Source organism: Nicotiana tabacum, chromosome 19 (assembly GCF_000715075.1).
Source record: "Nicotiana tabacum cultivar K326 chromosome 19, ASM71507v2, whole genome shotgun sequence".
Lineage (NCBI taxonomy): Eukaryota > Viridiplantae > Streptophyta > Magnoliopsida > Solanales > Solanaceae > Nicotiana > Nicotiana tabacum.
The window spans coordinates 116686670-116711595 of NC_134098.1; the positions used below are offsets into that span (position 1 = coordinate 116686670).

Consider the following 24926-nt stretch of genomic DNA (forward strand, 5'->3'; position numbering starts at 1 on the left):
TACCTCATAGATTTGCACACATGGAAAACCACATTTTCATCGCCCACCCAAAAGGTGAGCTCACCGGCTTCCACATCAACAAGAGCCTTCCCCGTAGCAAGGAAAGGTCTACCCAAGATAATAGACACCTCATAGTCCACTTCACAATCAAGAATCACAAAGTCCGCCGGGAGAATGAACTTATCAACACGAACCAACGCATCATCAATAATACCCAATGGTCGCTTCATAGTACGATCCACTATTTGTAACCTCATAGATGTGGGTCTTGGTTTCCCTATTCCCAAAGTTTTGAAAACAGAGTAGGGCATCAAGTTGATACTCGCCCCTAGATAACATTGAGCTTTGGCAAAGTCGGCACTTCAAATAGTGCAAGGTATTGTGAAAGTGCCGGGATCCTCCAATTTCGGAGCCATTGAGTTCACAATAGCACTCATTTGATGTGTCATCTTTATAGTTTCATAATTCATAGTTCTTTTCTTTGTCACCAAATCTTTCATGAACTTTGCATAACCGGGAATTTGTTCCAACGCCTCAACCAATGGCACATTAATGGATAAGCTCTTCATCATGTTAATAAACTTCTTGAAATGGTTCTCACTATTTTGCTTGGCGAGCCTTTGAGGGTATGGAGGAGGAGGCCTTGGCATTTGTGCCTTGGCCTTTGGCACTACCGGTTCCGGTATGTCAATCACGTGTTCCCTAGACAGGTTCACTTCTTCTTGGGTCTCCTCCACATTCTCGTCAATATCAATTCTCACTTCTTCATTAGCTTGAACCACATGTCTTGGAATCTCATCTTCTTGAACCACTACATCATCATCCATAATTCTTCTTTGATTTGAGGTGGTTGCATCTCTACCTCTTCCACTCCTTGTTGTTATGGCCATGGCATGTCCCGTATTGTTCCCACCCTTAGGGTTCACCACCGTATCGCTAGGTAGTGCCCCCTTAGGAAGAGTGTTTAAAGCTTGCGAGATTTTCCCCAATTGAACTTCCAAATTGCGGATTGAAGTGTTGTGAGAGGCTAATTGAGCATCAGAGTCGGTATTTTTCTCCATCATTTGTTTAAACATATTTTTAATCCATCCCATCTCATTGTTGGAAGAACTAGAACCTTGAGATGAATAAGGAGGCGGGTTGTTTGGTTGTTGATACATCGGGGGCCTTTGAGAGCCCGACCCCCGATTCCCTTGGTTATCGTTCCAACCCCCTTTGTTGTTGCCTCCCTATTGTTGCCATCCCAATTGCCTTGGTTGCCTTGATTGTTCCAATTGCCTTAATTATTGTTATTGTTCCAATTATCTTGATCGTTGGTACCACCACTCCAATTGCCTTGATGGTGTTGATTGTTCCAATTTCCTTGATTTCCTTGAGATCGCCATTGTTGTTGATTAGGGCCTTGAGAGTTGTTCCTTTGCCCTTGGTAGTTATTCACATATTGCACTTCTTCCTCTTGCTCATTATACGATTCGTCTTGGTCGAACCCACTATCATATTGCACAAATTATTCCACACAGTTTTGTACTTGTTCACCCTTTTGTTTTCGCTTGTTCACCATCATATTGACACTTTCCATTGCATTTACTTGCTTAGGACCTTGAACCTGTTGAAGTTGAGCTTTGGCCAATTGATTCATTGTAGTGGTCAACTCAGCAATTGCTTGCCTATGATCGTGCAATTCTTTGTGTAGGTGAATCACATTTGGATCACCTTGAGGAATATTTTCTCTACTTAGCCATGCCGATGAAGTATCTACCATTTCATCTAAGATTTCGCAAGCTTCGACATATGGTGTTGTCATGAAATCTTCACCGGCAAGTTGGTTGACCACGCATTGATTGGTAGTATTGATCCCCCTGTAGAAGGTTTGTTGAATCATAGCCTCGGTCATGTCATTATTCGGGCACTCTTTCACCATAGTGCAGTACCTCTCCCATATCTCGTGCAAAGGCTCATTGGATTATTGTTTGAATGCTAGAATCTCGTCTCTAAAAGTAGCCATATGCCCGGCAGAAAAGAACTTGACAATGAATTTTTCTGCCAATTCATCCCATGTATGGATAGAATGGTTTGACAATCTTTCTAACTAGTCCAAGGCTTTCCCCCATAGAGAAAAGGGAAATAGTCTCAACCTTAAAGCATCCTCGAAAACGTTGGTCTGTTTACTCCCCAACAGGTGTCCACAAATCCTTTCAAGTGCTTGTACGTATTTTGATTCGGATCCCCGGTGAAGAATCCTCGTTGCTCAAGCAATTTAAGCATAACATTTGTGATTTGAAAGTTGCCCGCCCTAATGCGGGGCAGGACTATGGCACTTGTGTACCCTTCATTCGGTAACCCCCGGTGTGGAACCTCTCTTGGTAGATTTGGGGGAGGAACGAGAATGTTGTCTTGAGGCGGCCGGCCTCGTCTATTTGCTTGAGGTTCAAGAGGAACCTCTTCAACTGGGTCATCTTCCATGTCCACATCCCCCAAAGGCATGTTTCCGAGAGGATCATTGTTGAGACCTATTTTTTTGTACCTACAATCGATTCACAAAAAGGTTAGTAACCCGGAAGGAAAAGAAGACAAGTCACACACAAAACCAAATATATAGCTAAATCTATTTTTAGCTCCCCCGCAACGGCGCCAAAAATTGATATCGCCCAAACTCACACCAATAATTTAGGTTGCGAGGCGGTCAATGCAATAATAAAAACCCAACGCGAGTAGGGGTCGATTCCATATGGAGCTTGATGTGGGATTAGGTATATACCTAGTGTGAATGTATGACGTGCCTAAGATTAGACTTCCACATTTTCAATTGTTATTTCTACTTCTACTTTTATGCTAATGCTTGTAATTGTAAAGCTAAGAGACAATGTTTTTGGTTTTGGTTGTTTTTCAAGTTATAAAAGATCTAGGATTGTGACTTCCACCTAAATGGTTACCTAACGGATTTATAGCTTTAGGGCATATTTGGTTGATCGGGATACAATATAGCAATCACACGTAATTACTCACTCTATACCTCTCGGTAGTTTGAGTGATTTTGCCCAATTCGGCTTTCTCAAGTCCAAATGGGTATCTCACGAAACAAGTGATAAATGCTCAAGTCGGGTTTTACTATCTCTAGATTCGACCATTTAATTGGGCTAACAATTTCTTGAGTTCACCCCAATTTCTTGTTAGCCAAGTTTTCCTAGACTTAGTCTCACTTTCTCAAGTATAAACTAAGTCAATTAGGCATGAATCAATGTTTGCAACCATCAATTCTCAAATTCAAGCAATAACTAGGCTAAAATTCATATACCCAATCACAAATAAGCCCTAAATCAATCACCCATTAAGTACCCATAATAGGGTTGGGTCACAACCCCACCTAAGGGTTTAGCTAATCATGGAAAATGAAGAAATTAAAGAAGAAACTAAGATAAAATGCATAATAATTGATTAAGGAAAGAAAATCTAATATTTAAAAGCTAAACTAGTACAAAGTTACCCAATACAGTAAATAAAAACGGCTCTAAGTGTTCAGGTGCACCCATCTTAACCTAAAAATAACAAAAAAGATCTATTTATACCCAACTAAAAATATCTGACAAAATTGCTCCTGCGAAGGTTGTGCGACCGCATAATTCTGTGCGTGGTTCGCACTTTGAGCCTGACTGGTCAGGTTGGCTTTCTGCGGTCACATAAAAGTGAGATGCGGCCGAACTTCCTCTAATTGTGCGGACCTCACATTTCTGAGTGCGGCCGCACTTTTGCTCTTGGACTGGATCTGGGCTTCATTCTGCAGACTGCACATTTATGAGTGCGGCCGCATTTTGGCATCCTGCGGCCGCATAATAATGGTGCGGTCCGCACAACTTCAAGCTCCCAAACTAAGTCTCTGAATCTAGTCTTTTGCGGTCACACAATAATTGTGTGGTCTGCACTCTGTGAAGAAATTCTATCAGTGCATCTTCAGAGTTTGCGGCCGCACACATTATTGTGCGGTCCACAATGTAGCCTTTTTTGCCTTGTTTTGGTTCTTGTCCAATTTTACTCCTTTTGAGTTGATTTTCACTTCTTTGGCTCATTTCCCAATATTCCTGCAAGAAAGCATATTTCATTAGTTCTCGGGAATACCTTTAAGCATTTTTGAACTAAAACGTAAGTAAAAGAGAGCAAATAAGCGGTCAAAATCCCTACTTATCAAGCATCATCCAGAATGATTTGTACAAGAGGACGTACGGCTGCCCCCTAGCAGAATGCTTGGGCCAGAATCAAACTCGCCATGTCCTAGAAGAAGTCTATGAAGGCCACTGTGGGGCTCATTCCGGCAATCGAGCTTTGGTCAGATGCCTCATACGAGCAAGATACTACTGGCCTACTATGAAAAAAGAGGTCGCGGACTTCGTAAAAAGATGTGAGTAATGCCAAAAATACGCCCCAATGATCCACCAAGCAGGCGAGCAACTCCACTCGGTCACTTCCCCTTAGCCTTTCATCAAGTGGGGGATGGACATCGTCGGCCCCCTCCCTGCAGGACGAGGTAACGTGCGTTTTCTTTTAGTTTTGATTGACTATTTTTCTAAATGGGTAGAAGCAGGAGCATTCGCTCAGCTACGCGAGCAGGAAGTGATCACCTTCATATGGAAAAATATTGTGTGCCACCTCGGCCTTCCCAAAGAGATCAGTTGCAACAACGGACCCCACTTTAATGGATAAAAGGTCGCCGGATTTTTCGAGAAGTGGCATATCAAAAAAAAAACTCTCCACCCCATACCACACTGCAGACAACGGCCAAGCGGAGTCCTCCAATAAATCAATACCAAATATCATGAAGAAAAAGCTCGAGGACGCAAATGGACTTTGGCTAGAACTACTGCCAGAAGTGCTATGAGCCTACCGCACAACGCAAAAGACGAGCATAGGGGAAACGCCCTACTCGTTAGTCTATGGGACTGACGCAGTAATACCAGTCGAAGTCGGAGAGCCTAGTTTGAGATACGCCCATGAGAGCGGGCATAGGAACGACGAAAGTAGAAGGTAAGATCTCGACGAAACCGAAGAATAGAAAGACATGGCCTACATAAGAATGATCGCCCAAAAACAACAGGCAGAACGCTACTACAACAAAAAGGCCAAGATCAAACCACTAAAATCGGGGACTATGTGCTCAAAGCCCAAACACAAGCAAAGACCTATAGGAGGGCAAACTGGGAATAAATTGGGTCGGCCCATACAAAATCACAGCAGCAACAAGCAAAGGGTCATTTCAACTAGAAACAGTGAAAGGAAAACGACTACTAAACAATTGGAACGTCACCCACCTCAAGTACTTCAACTTTTAAGAACAAGCGTCCTCCAAGTCGTTCTCTTTTTCCCTCACTTGAGTTTTATCCCAACTAGATTTTCTCAAGGGGGTTTTTAACGAGGCAATGAAGGGAACACTTCAAGTTAAAGTACAGACAAGAAAACGGCATAGTTCATTGTCCAACCTCTCGTCATATCTCCAGGTCGCCCAATGAAGGGACTAGATAGATCGGGACTGGAATGCCATCCCGAAAAATATGTAAATTTCTCCAAGTATTGAGCAAAACACACATGTATGTTCTCCAGAACATTACCTCAGCATCTACCCGACCCACGACCATAATTGAACAAACTACATTCGACCTTGTTCGAATTAAAAAATATTCGACTTTGTTTGAATTAAATGTCATTCGACCCCGTTCGAATTAAAAAACAATCGACCTCATTCGAATTAAAAAACAATCGACCTCATTCGAATTAAAAACCATTCAACCTCGTTCGAATTAAAAGACATTCGATCTCGTTCGAATTAAAAAAACATTCGACCTCGTTCGAATTAAAAAACATTCGACTTCGTTCGAATTAAAAGACATTCGACCCCGTTCGAATTAAAAAACATTCGACCTCGTTCGAATTAAAAGATATTCGACCCCGTTTGAATTAAAAAATATTTGACCTCATTTGAATTAAAAGACATTAGACCTCCTTCGAAGTAAAAAATATTTGACCTTGTTCGAATTAAAAGACATTCGACCTCGTTCGAATTAAAAAACATTCGACTTCATTCGAATTAAAAGCCATTCGACCCCGTTCGAATTAAAAAACATTCGCCCCCGTTCGAATTAAAAGACATTCGACCTCGTTCGAATTAAAAAATATTCGACCTCATTCGAATTGAAAGACACTCGACCTCATTCGAATCAAATAACACCGACCTCGCTCGAATTCGCATTCGGCTTCATTCAGGTCAATTGTGTCTTATATTTTACTTTGCTCGAATTAAGCTTATATGACCCTCGGCTATTTTTGGATATAGGTTACATCGACCTCGCTTATATTAACTAAGTTACGTTTCAAATTAAGCTCCGACTATGTTTGACTTCGTTCGATAACACTTAATTGGCCCAGGTCACGACTACCAAGTGCAGCGTTTGAACTCGTTCAACATACAAATCGAGCTTCTACAGCTAAAAGCAGCCAAACGACATAATTAAGGAAATGATCATACAAGACCGAACAGAGAAAAGATTCAGAAACGAACAACAAAAATAGCATTTCATACTTCAAAAAAAAGCTTTACAGGGGCTAAATAGATGCCCACAAAAATATGAAAATATTACAAATCAAAGAGATAACTACTCGCCACCCGACCCAGCATCGCCATCTCCACCATCGCCATTAGGATATTCGTCCTTGTACCAGGCATCCTGCTAAATCCCATCTAAATCATCCTCGCCATAGCCGGTCCCCTGTGTAGCAGGGTCATAGCCATAGGCGATCCGAGCTGCACGTGCCTTGGCACGAGAATCCTCAAAATCAGCCTCAGGAACTCTCCCCGTCATCATCATATCTCTGAATATGTCTAGCTGAGCCTTGGCGTGGATCCACTTCTCATATAAATCTCGCAGAACATCAAGATAAGCATAAGTGTGATAGGACGAAGATTGGGCCAACAAATGTGTCTTCTCGGCCTCGAGAGCGACGATTTGGTCACCAAGGTTCGAGACCTCTTTTTCTAGCCCCCCGATTTGCTCGTCAAGCCGATCTTCCCTGAGCCTGGTCATCTCCAAATTGTTTGCCCGCTCAGACCGAAGGACGCGGATTACATCCCTCAAAGCCTACGCATTTGTCAAAGCCGCTAACCGAGCTAACTTGGTCTTCTCCAAATATGTTGTCTTCTCGGCGACCTCGTCACTCAAAGCATCGACCCTGACCGAACATTGCTCGAGTTCGGCCTGCAGAGATACTACTTGGGCTTGAAGGTCCGTGTATTTCGGCCTCAACTCTCTTGCTCACTTAGAGCTCCTCTTCTTTGTCCCTAAGCGCCCTTTCAATGATGTTGCATTTGCTGATGACTCTCACTAGCTATTGTCTTTCTACTTCAGCTCGTCCCTGATAGCTCGGAAGTCGCCGCTCTCACCAAATCACCTACAAATCTCGCGATGCTTGCTGAGGTATTCACGGTACTTACTCGCCATTTTCTTGAAAATGGTTTTATGCCTCTCCTCTCGGCGAGCACTCTCAATCTCCAAGATAATAGTCTAAAAAAAGAGGGGGAAAAATCAGTCTATCAAAAATAGTGCACAAGACATAAAAACTACCAAGGTCGGAAGATTTACCCTAAGGGAGAGGCCGGCTATACTCGACGACAGGGTGGCATCATTCAGTAACTCGAGGGTCTTGCCCTCCACATCGGAGCAAAGGGGACCTAAGGAAGGGACCACATTTTCAGTGTTCACCAGCAGGTCGCGGTCCATGGGGACCACGATGGCATGAGTGGACCCTTCCAACCTCACTTCCACCTGAGAAAAAAATGAACCCCTCGCTCAACATCCGCACCTCATCGAGGTTAATATCAGAGACAGTTTCGTAGCCATCCTCAGTAATACCTTTGCCTCTCACCTCGGCCAACGAGGGAACATCAACCAATACCGAGGATGACATGTCACTTCTCAATACGCTATCACCGACCTCCACGGACAACCCTCCAACTTCAACACCAACTTTAAGAAAGGGCGTACCTTCCACCACTCCCATTGATAGCGAAACTCCAGATGACGGTTTCGCGTCACTTTCAGGTGCAACAATGGTCGGCTCATAGTCGTCCCTTGTAGAGTCCACTGCTCGAACTGTACCACCGCCAACATCAGCCGATCTCCTTTTTCGTAGATCCAGATCTTCCTCGCTCGACGACAACTCATCTACTAAATGCAGCACAGGAAAAGCCGATGTCCCAGATGCTGAGGCCGCCGATGGCTGAGCTGATCTCGCCAAAACTGGAGATCAAAGAAAGGCAGATGACCGAGCAAGCTTGGTCGCGATTGCAGCTGAAACAGATTCCGTTGTGGCGGTCGCCTGGCAGAACGAATGAGTAGGAGCTCTCGGCTTCCTCGTACCTCCCCGTGCTGACAACAAAAGAGATAAAAAAGGTCGGGATCAACCCCCGCAAAGATAGAAGGCGACCTAAAAGGTGACCTATCAGAAAACTTCAATGACGAAGACAAGCAAACTTACCGAGAAGCTTAGGCCCGAACTTAATATGGAAGGCCAACCATTCGCGGATCCCCACTGTATGAGGAAGGACTTGGCTAACCCACTCGTGAATATCCTCAACCAAAGGAGGGGGGTTTAGCTTTCGCTGTGTAAAAAGAGAAAAATAAGATATAGTACAACCAAGGTCGACTAGCACAAAGTGCAACCGAGGAAAAAGGAAGAAAGGTGCTTACGAGCATAGTTCAAAGCTAAGGAAATCCGTTTGCATTTGTCACCACGTCCTCAGTTCTAACGTAGAAGTAGTTGAGCCAAAACTGGCGGTTGGCCTTGTAATCCATTTTTACCACAAGACACTTGTCGCCCCTGTGGCGAAGATGTAACATCATCCTTCTGTGAAAACTGGAGGCGAAAAGATGCATCAAGTGACGGATGGTCACCTTGACCCCGACCAACTACGCGAACTTTGAAATCATGCAGATGAGCTTGTAAATATAGGGGGGAGAGTTGAGCCGGGCACACCCGATAGTAGTGACAAAAATCTTCGGCTAGGGGAAGGATAGGAAAAGAATAACCTACGAAGAAGGGGTATGCATAGAAGGCACAGTACCCCCGGCGATGTATTTTCACCATGTCGTGCCCCACAGGGATGAGGTCTATGTGGGCGGGAATTTTGAATTTAGCCCTAAACTCAGCGATGGCCGCCTTTTTCATCAATGACTCCGAGATCTCTGGATCATCTTCGGGCATCTTTAATAAGTCAGACCTAGCCTTCTCCTTACGGGGAATTATTTTCTCCACCATAGGAAATTTGTCATCTTCAGCAACCATGGCCACCCTATCATCGTGGGGAGGCTTGCGAACTGCCAAGGGGACAGGATCAGGTACTCCCCCTTGAATTAGTTGTATTAACTATTTTTGCTCTTTTTTATATGGAGAATACGCAAGCACAAAATAGATATAAGTGCAGAAGTTATCCGAACCGGTGAAAACAGGAATGCAAGGATGAAGGTAACAAAAGCAAGAATAATGAAAGAAGGAAGGAAGAGATGAAGATTCAGTGTTTGAAAAGCACAAAAAATCAGGCAAAGGGTTTTGTGTCCTTATTTATAGGAACTCGTGCACCACAATCGAGAATATAAATCGTCGATGCCCATCACGGATTTCAAAATGATAGAGGCACGAAAAACGATACAATACATCAAGAAAATGCGTAATAATGATGCGTGGTGTCGTGGCGTCATTCTGAATCGACGTAACGATAAGTTATGGTTCACGAAGTGCCACGTTATCATCTCGCCAAGAGTGTTACTATTCGACCCGCCTGCCTAAAATCTCTCAACTACGACTAGCGAAGTCCGCTCATCGAGGTCGTCCGAGAGGCGACCCTGATAAGTTGAGGGACTAACTGTATGGGTCAAAATCCGCCTAAGGGCATTCAACGCGAAGTGGTATTGCCAAAAGTAATTTGGCCGAGGTCGAGTAGTAACTAATGGGATTCATCGCTGAGCAGCCAGTTATGGCCGAGGTCAAGTATTAGAGGGAGCAGTAACGACCAGTTTAGTAATAGGACCTTTAAGAGAATATTCTATTGGATATTCTTTATACTTGTACTTTTAGGGTTAATTGGGAGCATGTCCCTATAAATAGAAAGAGAGAGATTAGATAAGAGGCGGATGATATTCTCTGACAAGTACATTCTTGATAAAACAGACTCTCGATAGATAAATACAAACACTACCTTTCTAAAGGGATTCGATTGTTGATTGTTCTATATCTTTTATATCAGATCCGAGAAAGGCTCCGATACTTTTGTATCTATATGTCATTCATCATAGTCAGAAGGAGAAATCATCCACCTTATTCAATATTGGGTGAATCATTCTCCTTATTTACTTTAGTACCATTTATTGTTATTAAATGCTTGATATTCCTCTTCCATTATTGATATTGAAACATTAAATACACATCAAATCTAACTCTCTTTCAAAGTTGTTCGAACTTTATCCACGTGGATCGATTACACATCTGAAATTATTATTATTAGCTAGGCTTAACCTCTCATTAAATACATTTAATTAGTTTAGCCAAAGATCTATATTTTTTGGTCAAACACCATCAAAACAGTCCCAAATAAGAAGAAAAACAAAAGATATCTATCAAAATCTCATCACCAAGACACGAGTAAAACAAATAAAGGAAAAAGAGAACAAAGGCCAAAAACACAAAGAGCGAAAGTGCAAAAACCAACATATATCATCACAATTCCATTACTAAGAAACTCCACATAATTCACATATATGATAAACCCCAAAAACAAAGAGCAAATGAAAAAATGTAGAAATCAAGTAAAAGCTAATGGCTAGAGTGAAGAAGAAACTAAGGAAAAAGGTGGAATAGAGCAATAATCGAGCATAAAGACTTAAGATGAAACTCAAACTTCAAATCAAAAAGGGATTATCACCTGGTTTTTGCTCTTTCTCGGTGCTACGCTTTGATTATAGTGAATTGTTGCTGTACTGCTTTTTCTCCGTGCATGCCTAGAAAAATCTAGATTGGGACATTGAGTAGAAAGAGAGAAAAGGGAAAGAGATGCAACCCTATAACAATCGCAAATAGACTTATCGATGGGCAGATAAAGCCACGTATATGTATTAAAGGTGACAAACGGGCCGGGTTGACCTATTTTCGGACCGGCCTAGACCTGTAGTTAGGGGGCCGGGTGGGCTGGGTTAGGGGGTTGGTCCGTATAAAAAAGAAATTCGGTTAACCGGACCGGTCAAAACCGTTTTATTAAATTTTCTGTTAAACCGGTTCAAGGGATATTTTTGACGGTTGGCAACGGTTAACTTCAAATTTGACCGTTGCCCAACAGAATTATTGCAAGAATGGCCCTTTTTTGGGAAAGTTTTTCTAAAAATAACACTTTTAGTAATTACTAATTTAGCCCTTTGAAAAACTATAAATACACCCCCTCTCTTCTTCATTTCTTCACTCATCTCTCATTTCTCAAACTCAAATCTCAATTGTCATTCTCTCATTCTTACCTAAACTGCAATCAATTATTTGGCTCTCATTTTTTTTAGAATTTAATTTATCATATTATTTGAAGTTTGAACTTTGAACTTTGAACAATTGACTTTTCTTCGTGGTAACATTGGAGTTGCGAAAATCATCAAGTGTTCAACTTATTTTGGAATTCGGTGCACTTCCTCCAACTCTTTCTCTTATTTAATATTTTATTTTCATATTTAATTTTTGTTAGTAGTTAAATTTTCACAATATGTTTAATGCTGTAAAAAGAGTTTGTAATAAGGTTGCTAATCGAGGTAATCGGGAAAATAGAAAAAGAGGTACTAGTTCAACATCTAGTAGCAATTTAAATAACTCTACACATATTTCTGAAATATCATTTGATAATAATATAGATTATGAACAATTACAAGAAGATTTCGGTATAGAAGATAATGAATTAGAAATTAAAGATGAGACACCACTTACACCATAGTAGTGTTGGAGTTGGTAGCAGGGGTGGTGGTCGTGGCACTAGTAATAGACCATTTGTGGCCCCGACTACTAATCGGAGGAAAAGAAGTAAAGTTTGGAAATATTTTGACGAAATAGAGAATTCTGATAGAGTTAGATGCAAACTTTATAAAGATGATTTTAAACATAAGACTGGAAGAAGTTTAGGGGGGACTGGAACACTTAGTAGACATATGAGAATTACTCATCCTATAGAATGAGGCTCTAATTTAAATAAAAATCAAGGAACTTTAAACCCTAGTACTGGAGGACTTATGAAATATGATAAAATGAAGGAATCGCGAGGAGTTAGCAAAAATGATTGCTTTGGGTTGTCTACCTTTTTCTTTTGCTTCTTCATCATATCTGACTATGTATATTCAAAGGATTTATAATCCCTTATTTAAAGGTATCCCTAGAAGTACTTATAGATTATTTATCTTTAGACGACATACCCTTTTTTTTAGAGCGTATAAGGGCTTGACTTCAAAGCCTTACCATCCCTTCGCCGCCTCCACAGAAAGATTGGTCACTTTATAGGCCATTGTATAAGTTGGGTGCTTGTACAATATTAGACATACATACGGTATTTGTTTGACCGCCTTCCTTGTAGAGTTTCTCTAACTTCTGATATTGGCCATTCTGTAAACGAAAATAATTATTTGACAATTACATGTCATTGGATAGATAATAATTATTGTATGAAAAAACGTATTATCACTTTTAAATATGATGAAGATCAAAGTCATAATGCTATTTTTATAAGTACTATTATTTGTGAAGTTGTTGAATTTTATAATCTTAATAAAAAAGTATTGTGTATGTCTTTTGATAATGCTTCTAACAACAATGTTGCCATTTCAATATTAAGACTACATTTGAAACCACCACTAGACGAAATTTTTCATTTTAGGTGTGCATGCCATGTTTATAATTTAATCGTTAAAAGTGGTCTTGATTTATTTTCGACTGAGATTACTCATGTTAGAAGAGCAGTGGGTGTTATTCAAGGAAATAATAGATAATCTAGAATTAGGGAATTTAAGACTAAGTGTACGGAGCATAACCTTAAACCCAGATTCATGCAAGATAAAATTGTTACTAGATAGAGTTATACATACTTATTTTTAAAATGTTGCTACAAATATAGATTGCCGATAACTGAAGTTGCTAAAGCGCATTTTACTGATCCAAACCGTATGTTAACAACTAATTCTTGGGAGACCATTAATGATGTTGTTCAATTTTTACATAAATTTTGTACAGCTACTGTTGAGTTTTCTGGAGCATATTACCCTATTGTTACTATGGCTTTAGTACATATAGCTGAAATTTCTTTTCTACTCTCTAAATTAAAGAAGAAAGAAAAATATAAGGATGCTGTTGAAAAAATGCAAGCCAAATTCAAAAAATATTTCTTTCCAATTCCTTTGATTTATTTAATTGGTGATGTTTTAAATCCTTCTATAAAAATGTCTAATTGTCACCAAATAATCAATGCTTTATATAATTATATGAAGATTGAACCAACTAACCCCATATATATATATATATATATATATATATATATATATATATATATATATATATATATAATTGTATGAACAAGCTAAATGATTATTTACAATAATTATATAATTATTTATGCAAATATAATTGATGATGGTGCTATTAATGTAGGCAATGTTAATCCCACTATGTATTATACTACTTCTACTGCATCTGCTAATATGGATGAAGATGAAAGTCTTGATGGTTATAATATTTGAGCTACGTTTCCTTCCACTCAAATCAGTAGTAGGAACATTAATGAACTTTAATTCTACTTGTAAAAGCAATCAGAGTCTCGCAATAAGGATTTTTCACCGTTGGGATGGTGGCATAAGAATGAAAAGCAATTCCCTGTTCTTTCTGCTATGGCTCGGGACGTGCTGAATGTGCCAATTTCAACTGCGGCATCAGAGAGTGCATTTAGTCAAGCAAGACAACAACTGAGAGACACCTGTTACTCATAGGGATGTAATGCTTTAGAAGTTTTAGTATGTTTCAGAGATTGGATTAGATCGGAACGAAAAAATCAAGGACGTGAAGATGTTGATAAACCAGAAGACGAGAAACTTGGAGATATACACATGGTCACCCATCTGAATTTAACACTCCAAAAGATGGCCAAGAAGTTCATATTGATTATGAAGAACTTACTAAGGCAATGCAAAACCTTTGAAGTTCTAGATTTATATTTAATAATTAAACTTTGAATTTACTCTTTTTTCGTTAATTTAGTTGTTGTTAAATGTAATGTAAACTTTAGATTGCAAGTTTGAAATAAAAAAAGAACTTGCAAATTATAAGTGCAATTATTTTCTATCTTCATTGTATTTATATTATCTTAAATTCTTAATCAATATTCAAATATAAGAATTTTAAAATCTTTGCATCCTTTATTCAAACACTCTTTTTATAAGATAATTTTTTTATTTTATATTTTTACTTTAGTTATACAAAATATATATATATAAAATTATACACAAAACCGGCCCGGTAGGCCCAGAATCGTTCCGGTTCCATTTTTGACCGAATGTGGCCGGACCCATTAAGCCCGTATTGAGTAGAAAGAGAGAAAAGGGAAAGAGATGCAAACCTATAACAATCACAAGTAGACTTATCGGTGGGCAAAAAAGCCACGTATATGTATGATTTAATAAAAGTGATGCAATATGACTAAATTGCCCTCGAGCTTTTTGAAAAAGACATTAAGCAGACACGTCGAAACTCAAGCGCTTCTAATATATTTAAAAATAAGCACCAATCACTTAGTGTTGTTTAACATATATCTAAAAAAAATTATATATGTAATGTCGGGTTGGTTTGGTTTCGGTTTGACTTTCTTTAGTTAAAACCAAACCAAACCAATTATGGTCAAGTTTTTTTTTCAATACCAAACCAAATCAAACCAAACCACAATCGTGATTTTTTTCCCGATTTGACTCAGATTATCGGTTTGGTGCGATTTATTATTTTTTTTGTACACTCCCAATCATTAGGGTGAAAAAGTAAATCAAAAGATCTCGATCTTACAATTCAATGACATAATGGGAGTCTCCACACAATAAAAGGAAAAGAGTCAAATATACCCTTGTACTTTCGGAATGTGTTTAAATATGCCTTTTATTATACTATGAGTCCAAATATACCCCTGCCGCTATACTTTGGGTTCAAATATACCCTCATTTAAATGGAGTAACAAGTGTCATCGTCCTATTGGCCAATTCTAAATATCTCTTAATTAATTAAAAAGACCCATATCCATAACCATACCCATCACCCATACTCGAAAAGCAATTTTCTAAAGAATATTTTTTGCAAAAATTGGAAAAAAATGATTTTTTTAATTAAAAACTGAAAAAAAACGAAAAATATTTTTTTTCCAGTTTTTACAAAAATATTACTTTAAAAAAACTGAAAAAACCGAAAAATATTTTCTAAAGCATTATTTTTTTAAAAGCTGAAAAAAAAAACTAAAAATTAATTTTCTAAAGTAATGTTTTTGTAAAAACTGAAAAAAAAGATTCAACAATTGTTTTTCCAGTTTTTACAAAAAAATAATTTTTAGTTTTTTTAAAGCAATAGTTTTGTAAAAGCTGAAAAAAATATTTTTATTTTTTTTTCAGTTTTTAATAAAAATAATTTCAGTTTTTACAAAAAGAAATTGCTTTAGAAAATATTTTTCAGTTTTTTTTAAAGCAATTTTTTTGTAAAAACTGGAAATTTTTTTTTCCTTCAATTTTTAGTAAAAATAATTCAGTTTTTTCTATTTTTACAAAAAAACGGGTTTGGGTAAGGGTCTTTTTAATTAATTAGGAGATATTTAGAATTGGCCAATAGGACGATGACACGTGTCACTCCATTTAAATTAGGGGTATATTTGAACTCAAAGTATAGCGGGAGTGCTATATTTGGACTCATAGTATAATGAAGGGTATATTTAAACATTTTTCGAAAGTACAGAGGTATATTTGGCCCTTTTCGTTCATTCTCACTGTTTTCCTTTTATCGTCCACGTTCTTGAAACACAACAACAACAACCCAATATAATCTTGCTAGTGGGGTTTGGGTAGGGTAATGTGTACGTAGACCTGGGTAGGGTAATGTGTACGTAGACCTTACCCCTACCCTGTGATAGAGAGACTGTTTCCGATAGACCCCCAGCTTTTTCCCTCCAAGAACTCCCCACCTTACTCTTGGGTGACTCGAACTCACAACCTCTTAGTTGGAAGTGGATGATATTCACCACTAGAGCAACCCACTCTTGGAGGGTGACCCTGTAGTGTAATACAAAAATAAAAATCTCGGGTTCAACTTTCCCTTTTTAAAGCCCATTATTTCTTAATGGGCCAAGTTGAAAACCTAAAATCTTATGGGCCCAACCCGACAAAATTGAAGCACCCTACATTTTTGTATTGAAATTAAGAAGAACCTTCTTTAATTCGTTTTTGGGGCAATGAAATTTCACAAGTCATTCCCCTTTTCCTGAATTTTCACTCTCTTTCCCGCGACTCCCCAACTCTCCCAGTCTCTCCTGTGTCTATATCTGTCAAATTATTCTCAACTGGGGTTTTTCTCTCTCCATACTTTTCATCCCAGGCGCGTCGCTCATACGGGTAAGCATATTTCTTATGTGTAGATATACTTGTGTGTGTACTGTTTCCCTATTTTACTGTGATTCGGGCTTTTTGGTCACATGGGCCTTAGAAGTTTGAAGTATTTGGATAGTGAGTGCTGTTTTCTCTCTCTCTCTCTCTCACACACAATTATAGAGTATGAACTCCGATTCTCATAATTGAATTTTTAGGGTTTCGGATGTTTTTTGATCTGTTTTTTGGTGTTTGAATTATGGATTTGTGTCAGTTCCTAATACTTTGACTACGTAAGGGTCTCTATTAATTGCTTCCCTTTGTTCGTTTTTTGGTAAAATTTGAGCTGCTTGTGTTACTTTCACTATCTGATACCCTATATTTTGCGTTTGATTATTCCGTCACATTTAAGAAATACGCTGACCCCACATGTGGGATTATACTGGGTTTGTTGTTGTTGTTGTATTTAAGAAATATGCTCAGAAGGCAGGATTCTGGAAATATACCTACCTCCAAACTTTAATAGACCATTTGAGTTAAAAGCTCCCAAATGCGACATCTATGTGTTTTGTTTATTTTTATTTTACTTAATCGTTTACCGTAGATTAGTTGAAATTAGCTATTCTTTGTTGCAGATTTTGGTACCTTTATTTAAGCATCTGGTCTTTCTGTGGTTTTGATCTGCCACTAATCTCGCTCATAGCTGCTCCAAAAGCACATAAGTTATAACTGAAGGTAAAGTTCCTTATCTAGAGCTGTTGCTATGCGACTTAATTAATAGTAAAAATGTGGTTTTCTATGTCTATCTTGAGAAATGCAGCATTTCCTTTTTACCATTTAGTACTCTTGTTTTGCTTTGTGAAAGTATATGTTATTTTGTTAATATCCACTTTGACTTCTGTTTATATGTATGCACACTTTTGTTTTGGGCGATATTGATGTTACTTTCCTTTTTTCTTGTATGATTATAGAGTTGAGATGAAGAAGACAAGTTAGAAACTTATGCTTATCACTTGACCAGTTAATTTATTAAGTTCAACCTGCGATGGACTGCAACAAGGACGAGGCCCTAAAGGCCAAAGAGCTTGCGGAGAAGAAATTGCTGAATAATGACTTTGAAGGGGCTAAAAAGGTTGCGGTGAAAGCCGAACGACTTTACCCTCAACTGGAGAACATTTCCCAGTTACTTGCTGTCTGTAATGTTCACTGTTCATCTCAAAACAAAGTAGTGGGATCAGAAAGGGACTGGTATGGGATTCTTCAAATTGATAAGTTCTCTGATGAATCGACCATCAAAAAACAATATCGGAGACTTGCACTCGTGCTTCATCCTGACAAGAATAAGTTGCCTGGTGCAGAGGCAGCTTTCAAGCTAATTGTGGAAGCAAATATGGTTCTCTCTGACCCAGTTAAAAGGTCTTCATACGATAATAAGTGTAAAGTTCTATCCAAATCTTTCGTAGCAAAGCAACCACCTCATCAGGTTAATCGATATCCATTTGTCAGGCAAAACAATATTAACAATGGTTTCAATGCTCCGTTCAATACTCTAAATAACCGTCAATCTACACAACCAGCTTCATCTACAGTGCAGGAAACGTTCTGGACAGAGTGCCCCTCTTGCAAAGTTAGATACCAGTATTATAGTAATTATGTGAACAGTGCTCTGCGCTGCCAGAAATGCTCGAAGCCTTTTATAGCATTTGATATAGGTTCTCAAGGCGTCCCTCCTGGACCCAAATGGAGTCAGCCTGCATTTCAGGATGTGCCCCTTAAATCTAATCGCAACCAGTCTTTTGTGCAGAAAGAACTTCCTAACCAAGGAACCTCGAAAATGACTGCAGGAAGTGCTGGGTTTCCACCTACCCGAACTGGACCCCAACAGGGTCCAGAGATATGCAGAGGAAAGACTGCTCCAGTGTTTGAGGATATGAGAACCAAACGAAAGGATGAAAAGCGAACAGGTGGTATGAGAGAAGGAGCTGCAATGCCAAAGGTGGATCGCAAAAGCAGGAAAAGGGGTCGGAAGCAGACAGTTGAATCGAGTGAAAGCTCTGATACTTCAACCAGTGTCGAGACAGAAGATGTGGAGTTTGAAAATGGAAACAATCCACCTGCTGGACAAGGAACTGGACTTGATGCCTATGGCTCTAGGAGATCATCTCGGCGTCGGCAGAATGTTTCATACAATGAAGGTGTAAGTGATGATGAGAATGATTTGGCAAGCCCTCTGAAGAAGGCGCGGTCTAACCAGTCAGCTGGAGATAGTAAACCTCTGCAGAAAGAAGCTGTTGGTGGTGATAATCAAAGACATGCATGTGCAACTAGGCCGTGCAGTAATTCTGTGGAAAGATTAAATCAAAATGGAGTGGGCTGTCCTGAAAGGGATGTGCAAACCAACAATTTTAAAATTGCGACAGTTAATGGACAGGCTTCCGGACCGCCATCAGGTGGTGCCAAAAATATTGAACTTCTTGTTGATTCTGATTCCGAACCAGATACCATTTCTGATAGTAATCCTGCACAGGTGTATGATTATCCTGATCCTGAATTCAGTGATTTTGACAAGCATAAAGCAGAAAATCGCTTTGCTATTGACCAAATCTGGGCTTGCTATGATACGGATGATGGTATGCCAAGATTCTATGCCCACATTAGGAAGGTATCCAGTCCTGAATTTAATGTGATTTTCAGTTGGCTCGAGGCTCATCCAGAAGATCAAGGAGGCAGAGCTTGGGTCAGGGCAGAGTTGCCTGTTGGCTGTGGGAAATTTAAACGTGGGTGTACTGATTCCACTTCTGATCGACTTACATTTTCTCATCAAGTTCCGTGCGAAATGGGCAAGAGAGGTTTGTACGTTGTATATCCTAGGAAAGGGGAAACGTGGGCCCTTTTCAAGGATTGGGATATTTGTTGGACCTCCGATCCAAAGAACCATAGGAAGTACAAGTATGAAATTGTGGAGATTCTTTCTGATTATGTTGGGGATGTTGGTGTCCAAGTTGGTTACTTAGATAAAGTGACTGGTTTTGTTAGCCTTTTCCAGCGAACAAGGATTACTGTGTCTGCTACATTCTTTGTAAAGCCAAATGAACTTTACAAGTTCTCTCATCGAGTTCCCTCTTTCAAAATGACTGGAACTGAACGAGAGGGTGTACCAGCGGGATCGTTTGAACTTGATCCTGCTTCCCTACCCCTTGATCCAGATGATATTTGGTACCCTGGGAAAGTTAAGGAAGAAAGCAGGACTTCAAATTCTCAACCTATAGAAGAAGTTTTGTTTGCTGTTCCCCCTGGAACTAGAGACAAATCCAGGACATCCGAGAATGCAACGATATCTCTGAAGTCTGGGGACTTGAAAGGCATCCATGCTACTGATGGTGAGTCTGCTAAGATTCGAAAATCTGCTAGAGGAGTGAACAACTCTGAGAAAAAGCAAAATAAGATGAGCTCTCTTTCTGCCAATGACAATCCTTCCACTGATTTTGATGATAATTGTGTTAAAAAGAACTGTCACTCAAGTCCCAGCATACCAAGTCATTTGTCATGTCAAGCTGATGAAGTGTTGCATTCACCCACAAAGAGCTTTGGTCTCGGCAACTCCTCTGGAAGCTCCAAAAATCCAATAACTTTATCAGATGAAAAAGGTTCTGAAGAAGTTTTTTGTGATTTTAGGATGGACAGATCTATGGGGAAGTTTCAAGTAGATCAGGTATGGGCTCTTTATGGTCAAAATAGTACATTGCCAAAGACTTATGCTCAGATTAAGAAGATTGTTCCTTCGCCATTCAAATTGCATGTAGTCCTTCTTGAATCTAGTGCAGGTCGTAAAAATGCTCCTCAGACTGTTTGTGGAACATTCAAAGTCCAGAATGAAAAATGTCAAGTCGTTGAGCCTAGTACCTTCTCACACGTGGTGAAAACAGTCTCTAATAATAGGAACAGGTTTGAAATCTATCCAAGAGAAGGAGAGATTTGGGCACTCTACAAGAACTGGAAAAAATCAGGTTTGGATCCAGACAAGTTTGAGTATGAGATAGTGGAGGTCATCGAGAATTCAAAAGACCGGATAAAAGTTTCATCCATGGTGCGTGTGAATGGTTTCAAGTCAGTCTTCAGGTCTCTAAGAAAACAAAGATTGAATCCTGCTATTCTAGAAATAAAAAAAGATGAGTTCGGGAGATTCTCTCATCAGATCCCTGCATTTCAGCTGACTGGGGAAAAAGGAGGGGTTTTAATAGGCTGCTGGGAGCTTGATCCTGCTTCAGTGCCATGTTCCCTATAAAGTGTTGCACCAATTATAGTGTGATGAGACTCAAATGTGAATTGGTTCTCCTGGATCTTGGCAGTGAAATCTTCCTCTCTGTTGCTCCATATCATCAGTTTATTGCTCGATGGTTGCATGACCTGTAGACATGACAGATTCTTCAGTCTTTTGCTTTACTTCGCTAGAATTCATTGTTAAGTGTAAATCTTAAGATTGTTCGCTACATTTAATAGGATAGTTGACATTTTGCTTGAATCAACTTTTAATTGCTGTATGTTTGCAACAGCAGCTATTAATATAAATTGGTCCTTTGCTCTAAGTCTGGTGAATGAATTGTATTGCCGGATGGTTGCTGAAACATGTAGCGACTTGCGAGGACATTAGATGGACAACATCATCCTTTCCAATGGCATTGTGGTTTATGTAATCCATTCTCTTCTGCTAGGGGAATGGGCAACTTGAAAGTTGCAGGCCTTTCTGGTTTTCAATCAGCTATTCTTTTGATACTCTTTGTGATCATTTACCTTTCAGTTTTGAATTGGATGACTGTGACTTGAGAGTTCAGCTATATAAAAAGAAAGAATGTGTGTGACACTAAAAATTCCAACGTGAACCTGTTAATCATATGTATTTTTAACTGGAACTCGGATATAAATATTCCTTTAAATGATTGGAGCTAAAGTTAAAAAAGATTCAATTCAAAATAAATTAAGTAGCATGATCTGACTATGTTGTTCGTATATCTTAATATCCTTAAAATAATGAATAACTTTAGATAAAATTGTAATATTGTAATTTGCCCTAATCCAAATTCGTATGAACTTCTAATTCTAATAAAGTTTAAACTTCTCCATAATATATCCCAACTATGTTTTGAAGTTTCAGACCATACCAATTCCCGAGTCTAGAAGAACTCTTTAATTTGAACTGACATCTTACCACTATATGAAATTTTTCGTTGCTTAATCCAGCATGCACTAAGATTAGCTTTATAGAGGTAATTTGATTTTATTCATCACATGAATTCTCTCTATATAATTTATTCTATGTATCTACCTCAACGAAGAATAAATTATCCCATAATTATTTCATGCTTTTGTTATTTTATTAAAAAAAATTAGTTTCTTTCAACAAAAAGTGACAGAACTTAATGAAATTCCTATGGAGAAATCTTTCGTTACATTGCCCAATTACATTCTTTTATAATAGGTTGTATCAGCCATTAACATGCTCTAAATCGTATCTATTTAAGTAGCAGAACTATTTCATGCTCCATCCGTTTCCTTCAATAATAAAAATGGTCTGTTTTTATAATTAGTATTATGATACTATCATACCTCTATCTATTTTTTAAATTTTAATTCTCGTAGATGAACAGATGTATAGAATACGTAACGTAATTATAAATCTTTTCTCCCATTTAAACTAACTAGGTTTTAGTGTACGTGCGTTGCACGTGTTTATCGTGTTAATCAATAAAAATATATACAAAAAGAACAAATTTATTCTGCATGTACCCCATACACTCCTATAATCTAGGTAAACCGATATGTATTTCAGTAATCTTCGTAGGCCGTCAGCCAGACATTCCCAATTTAATTCCTTTTTCTTGAGTCCTATGTTTCTTCTCATCTCAAAGATTTTTATTTAACTCTAACTTATGCACCACATGAGAAAGTAGGAACACTCTAAAAGAACTCATTCCACCTAATCCCTTCATAAATAATTGTATTTATGGATTACATAATTATATATATAGATCAAAGTAAAAATATAACATTTCAAAATTTAACATGTAAATAAAAAAATGAAAAGGGAAAAAGGATACTACGTTTTTGTTTGACAGAGTTTCCGAAAAATTACCCATAACAAAAGTAGTTAAGAGTTTCCTTTTAATGCACTGTCCTTTTCTATTTATGTATAGGAAAAATTAGAATTTAAAATAATTTGATTCCTCCTTGAAATATATATTTTCTTTTAATTAACTTAAGATTTTAGGAATTGAAGATATTTTAGTTGGTTCTCTAAAACGTACTTTTCTCATTTATTTAAGGTAGAGATTTTAGGAATGTGTTTTCTACTTTTCTAAATCAAGGTCCTAAATAGGAAAGTAATTAAATGAGTATTTTTAAATATTAGGAAAGTAAATTGAATGATTAATACTATATATAGGAAGACAATTAAATGACTATTTTGTCCAGTGTGAACTCTATTTTAAAAAAGTAAAAAAGACGAACGACATTTCGCTAAGGACCTTCGTGCTTTTAATATAACTAGTTTTAGTGTACGTGCGTTGCACGTGTGCATTGCGTTAATTAATATAAAACATATACACAAATTATTGAAAAATAGTAATGGAGGTTAAACTAAACTTAATATATGTTTAATGATGAAAATATATATTAGTAAATTGATACAATATATGGTTGAATTCAACATTTTCTGAATGAATTTTGGTGTAATTAGTTCTATCGAATTTATAGTTATAAATATTTTATTATATAAAATAAAAATATACTATGTTGTTGTATCTCATCTTGCATCTCTTTGTAAATTTTACGTTCATAATGTCATTATACAAAAAAATAATTATTCATTCAAAGTTAATCAAAATTATAGACAAGCCAAATGGACCTCTTCGTGTGTAAAAAAGTTGCCTGGATTCTTATTGATTTAAGTCTAAATTCCCTTCTTTGCACGTTCATCCAATGCCAAAAAAAAGTTAATACTATTCTAAACTCATTTTGAATGTACTTTGCTAATAACAACTTTGAAATTTCAAGAGTTCACAATGTTGAGGTCAATTGGGGGATGACAAATTTATAGTTATTCCAAAAGTTCTAAATACATTAGTTTAACTTAAGTTTAAAAAATTAATTGTAGTTACAATTTCACATAGTATGACCGTAGCTTAATTTATTTCTAAATTAACACCATATTAGTTCAGACTTCTAGAAATTTAAAGTTAAAATTAAATCAAAACTCTTAAGAAGTTAACAGGAAAAAAGCGAACATGCATTACTAATGGATGTTCCATATTTTTAGGTAATCAATTATTGGTAATTTGGAGAAAAAAAAAAATACTATTACATACCTCATAGGCTAAGAATTTAAAAAGAAATTTAGGGGCCACGTACTAAACTCTAAAAGGATATTTATAAAAATTGGTCAAATAAGAAAAAATTTAATAAGGTAAATTTTAATTGAATTTGAAGTCCTAAATATTAGGATATTCTTAAGTAAAATTTTAGTTGAATTTGAAGTCTTAGATATTAGAAAAATAATTAAATGACTATTTTGTCTAGTATGAAATTAACTTTTAAAGGGTAAAAAGACGAATGACATTTCGATAGGGTTTCGTGCTTTTAATATAGTATAAATATAGATTAGCAAATTGATTATGCATGTACAATAATTTATAAGAAATAATTTCCCTATCACAAAATTAATAGAAAAGACTACAAAAGTAAATTGATAATTGCGCGGTACATAGTTTTATGTCTTTCCTTTTGTCAGTCTAAAGGTTGTTCATCTAGTTTTGTTATTGTGCTTTGAATAAAGAGGTTTCTAGAAAAAAAAATATAATCTACTATTTTTTGTGTTCCTTAATTGCCGACCACAAATATAAAAGTATGAATATAATATTGATGGATAAAAATATCCGTTTTATATTATTCTTAACGTAAATTTGTAGGTTATTCTGTTAAAATAATATTGATCAAATTCTAACAAAATACTACTTCTGGTTGAAATAGACTTCTTACTGAAAAATTAGGTTAGCCGTGAGTTGGGTCTTCAGGAAGAGTTTTCTTTAGCTTATTTTTTGTTTTATTTTATTTATTATTTTTATTTTTGGAAAGCAAACAATAATATGATAGCTAAAACAATAAAACAATCGAAGAAAATATACTAAAGTAAAATAAATTATTATTCCTATCAAGTCAAATTGTAACCAACTAATTGTTTATTATTAATTGTAAACAACTAAGCTTTTATGGATAAAAATA

The 24926-nt window shown here is 37.5% G+C and overlaps 1 protein-coding gene across 3 annotated transcripts; it reads left to right on the plus strand.

The window, feature by feature from the left end:
• Nucleotides 1–16502: 16502 nt before the first annotated feature.
• LOC107828129 (uncharacterized) lies at nucleotides 16503–21238 on the plus strand. 3 transcript variants are annotated; one of them, XM_075238465.1, is made up of 4 exons: nucleotides 16503–16679; nucleotides 17288–17387; nucleotides 17624–20364; nucleotides 20477–21238. In XM_075238465.1, exons 3-4 carry the CDS (start codon nucleotides 17698–17700, stop codon nucleotides 20570–20572), a joined length of 2763 nt encoding a protein of 920 aa, XP_075094566.1. In that variant the 5' UTR covers nucleotides 16503–16679; nucleotides 17288–17387; nucleotides 17624–17697; the 3' UTR covers nucleotides 20573–21238. The 3 variants fall into 3 exon arrangements, with proteins under 3 accessions (XP_075094566.1, XP_016510873.2, XP_075094565.1); XM_016655387.2 differs by having other exon boundaries at nucleotides 17624–21238; XM_075238464.1 differs by lacking the exon at nucleotides 17288–17387 and having other exon boundaries at nucleotides 16513–16679; nucleotides 17624–21238.
• Nucleotides 21239–24926: the final 3688 nt, after the last annotated feature.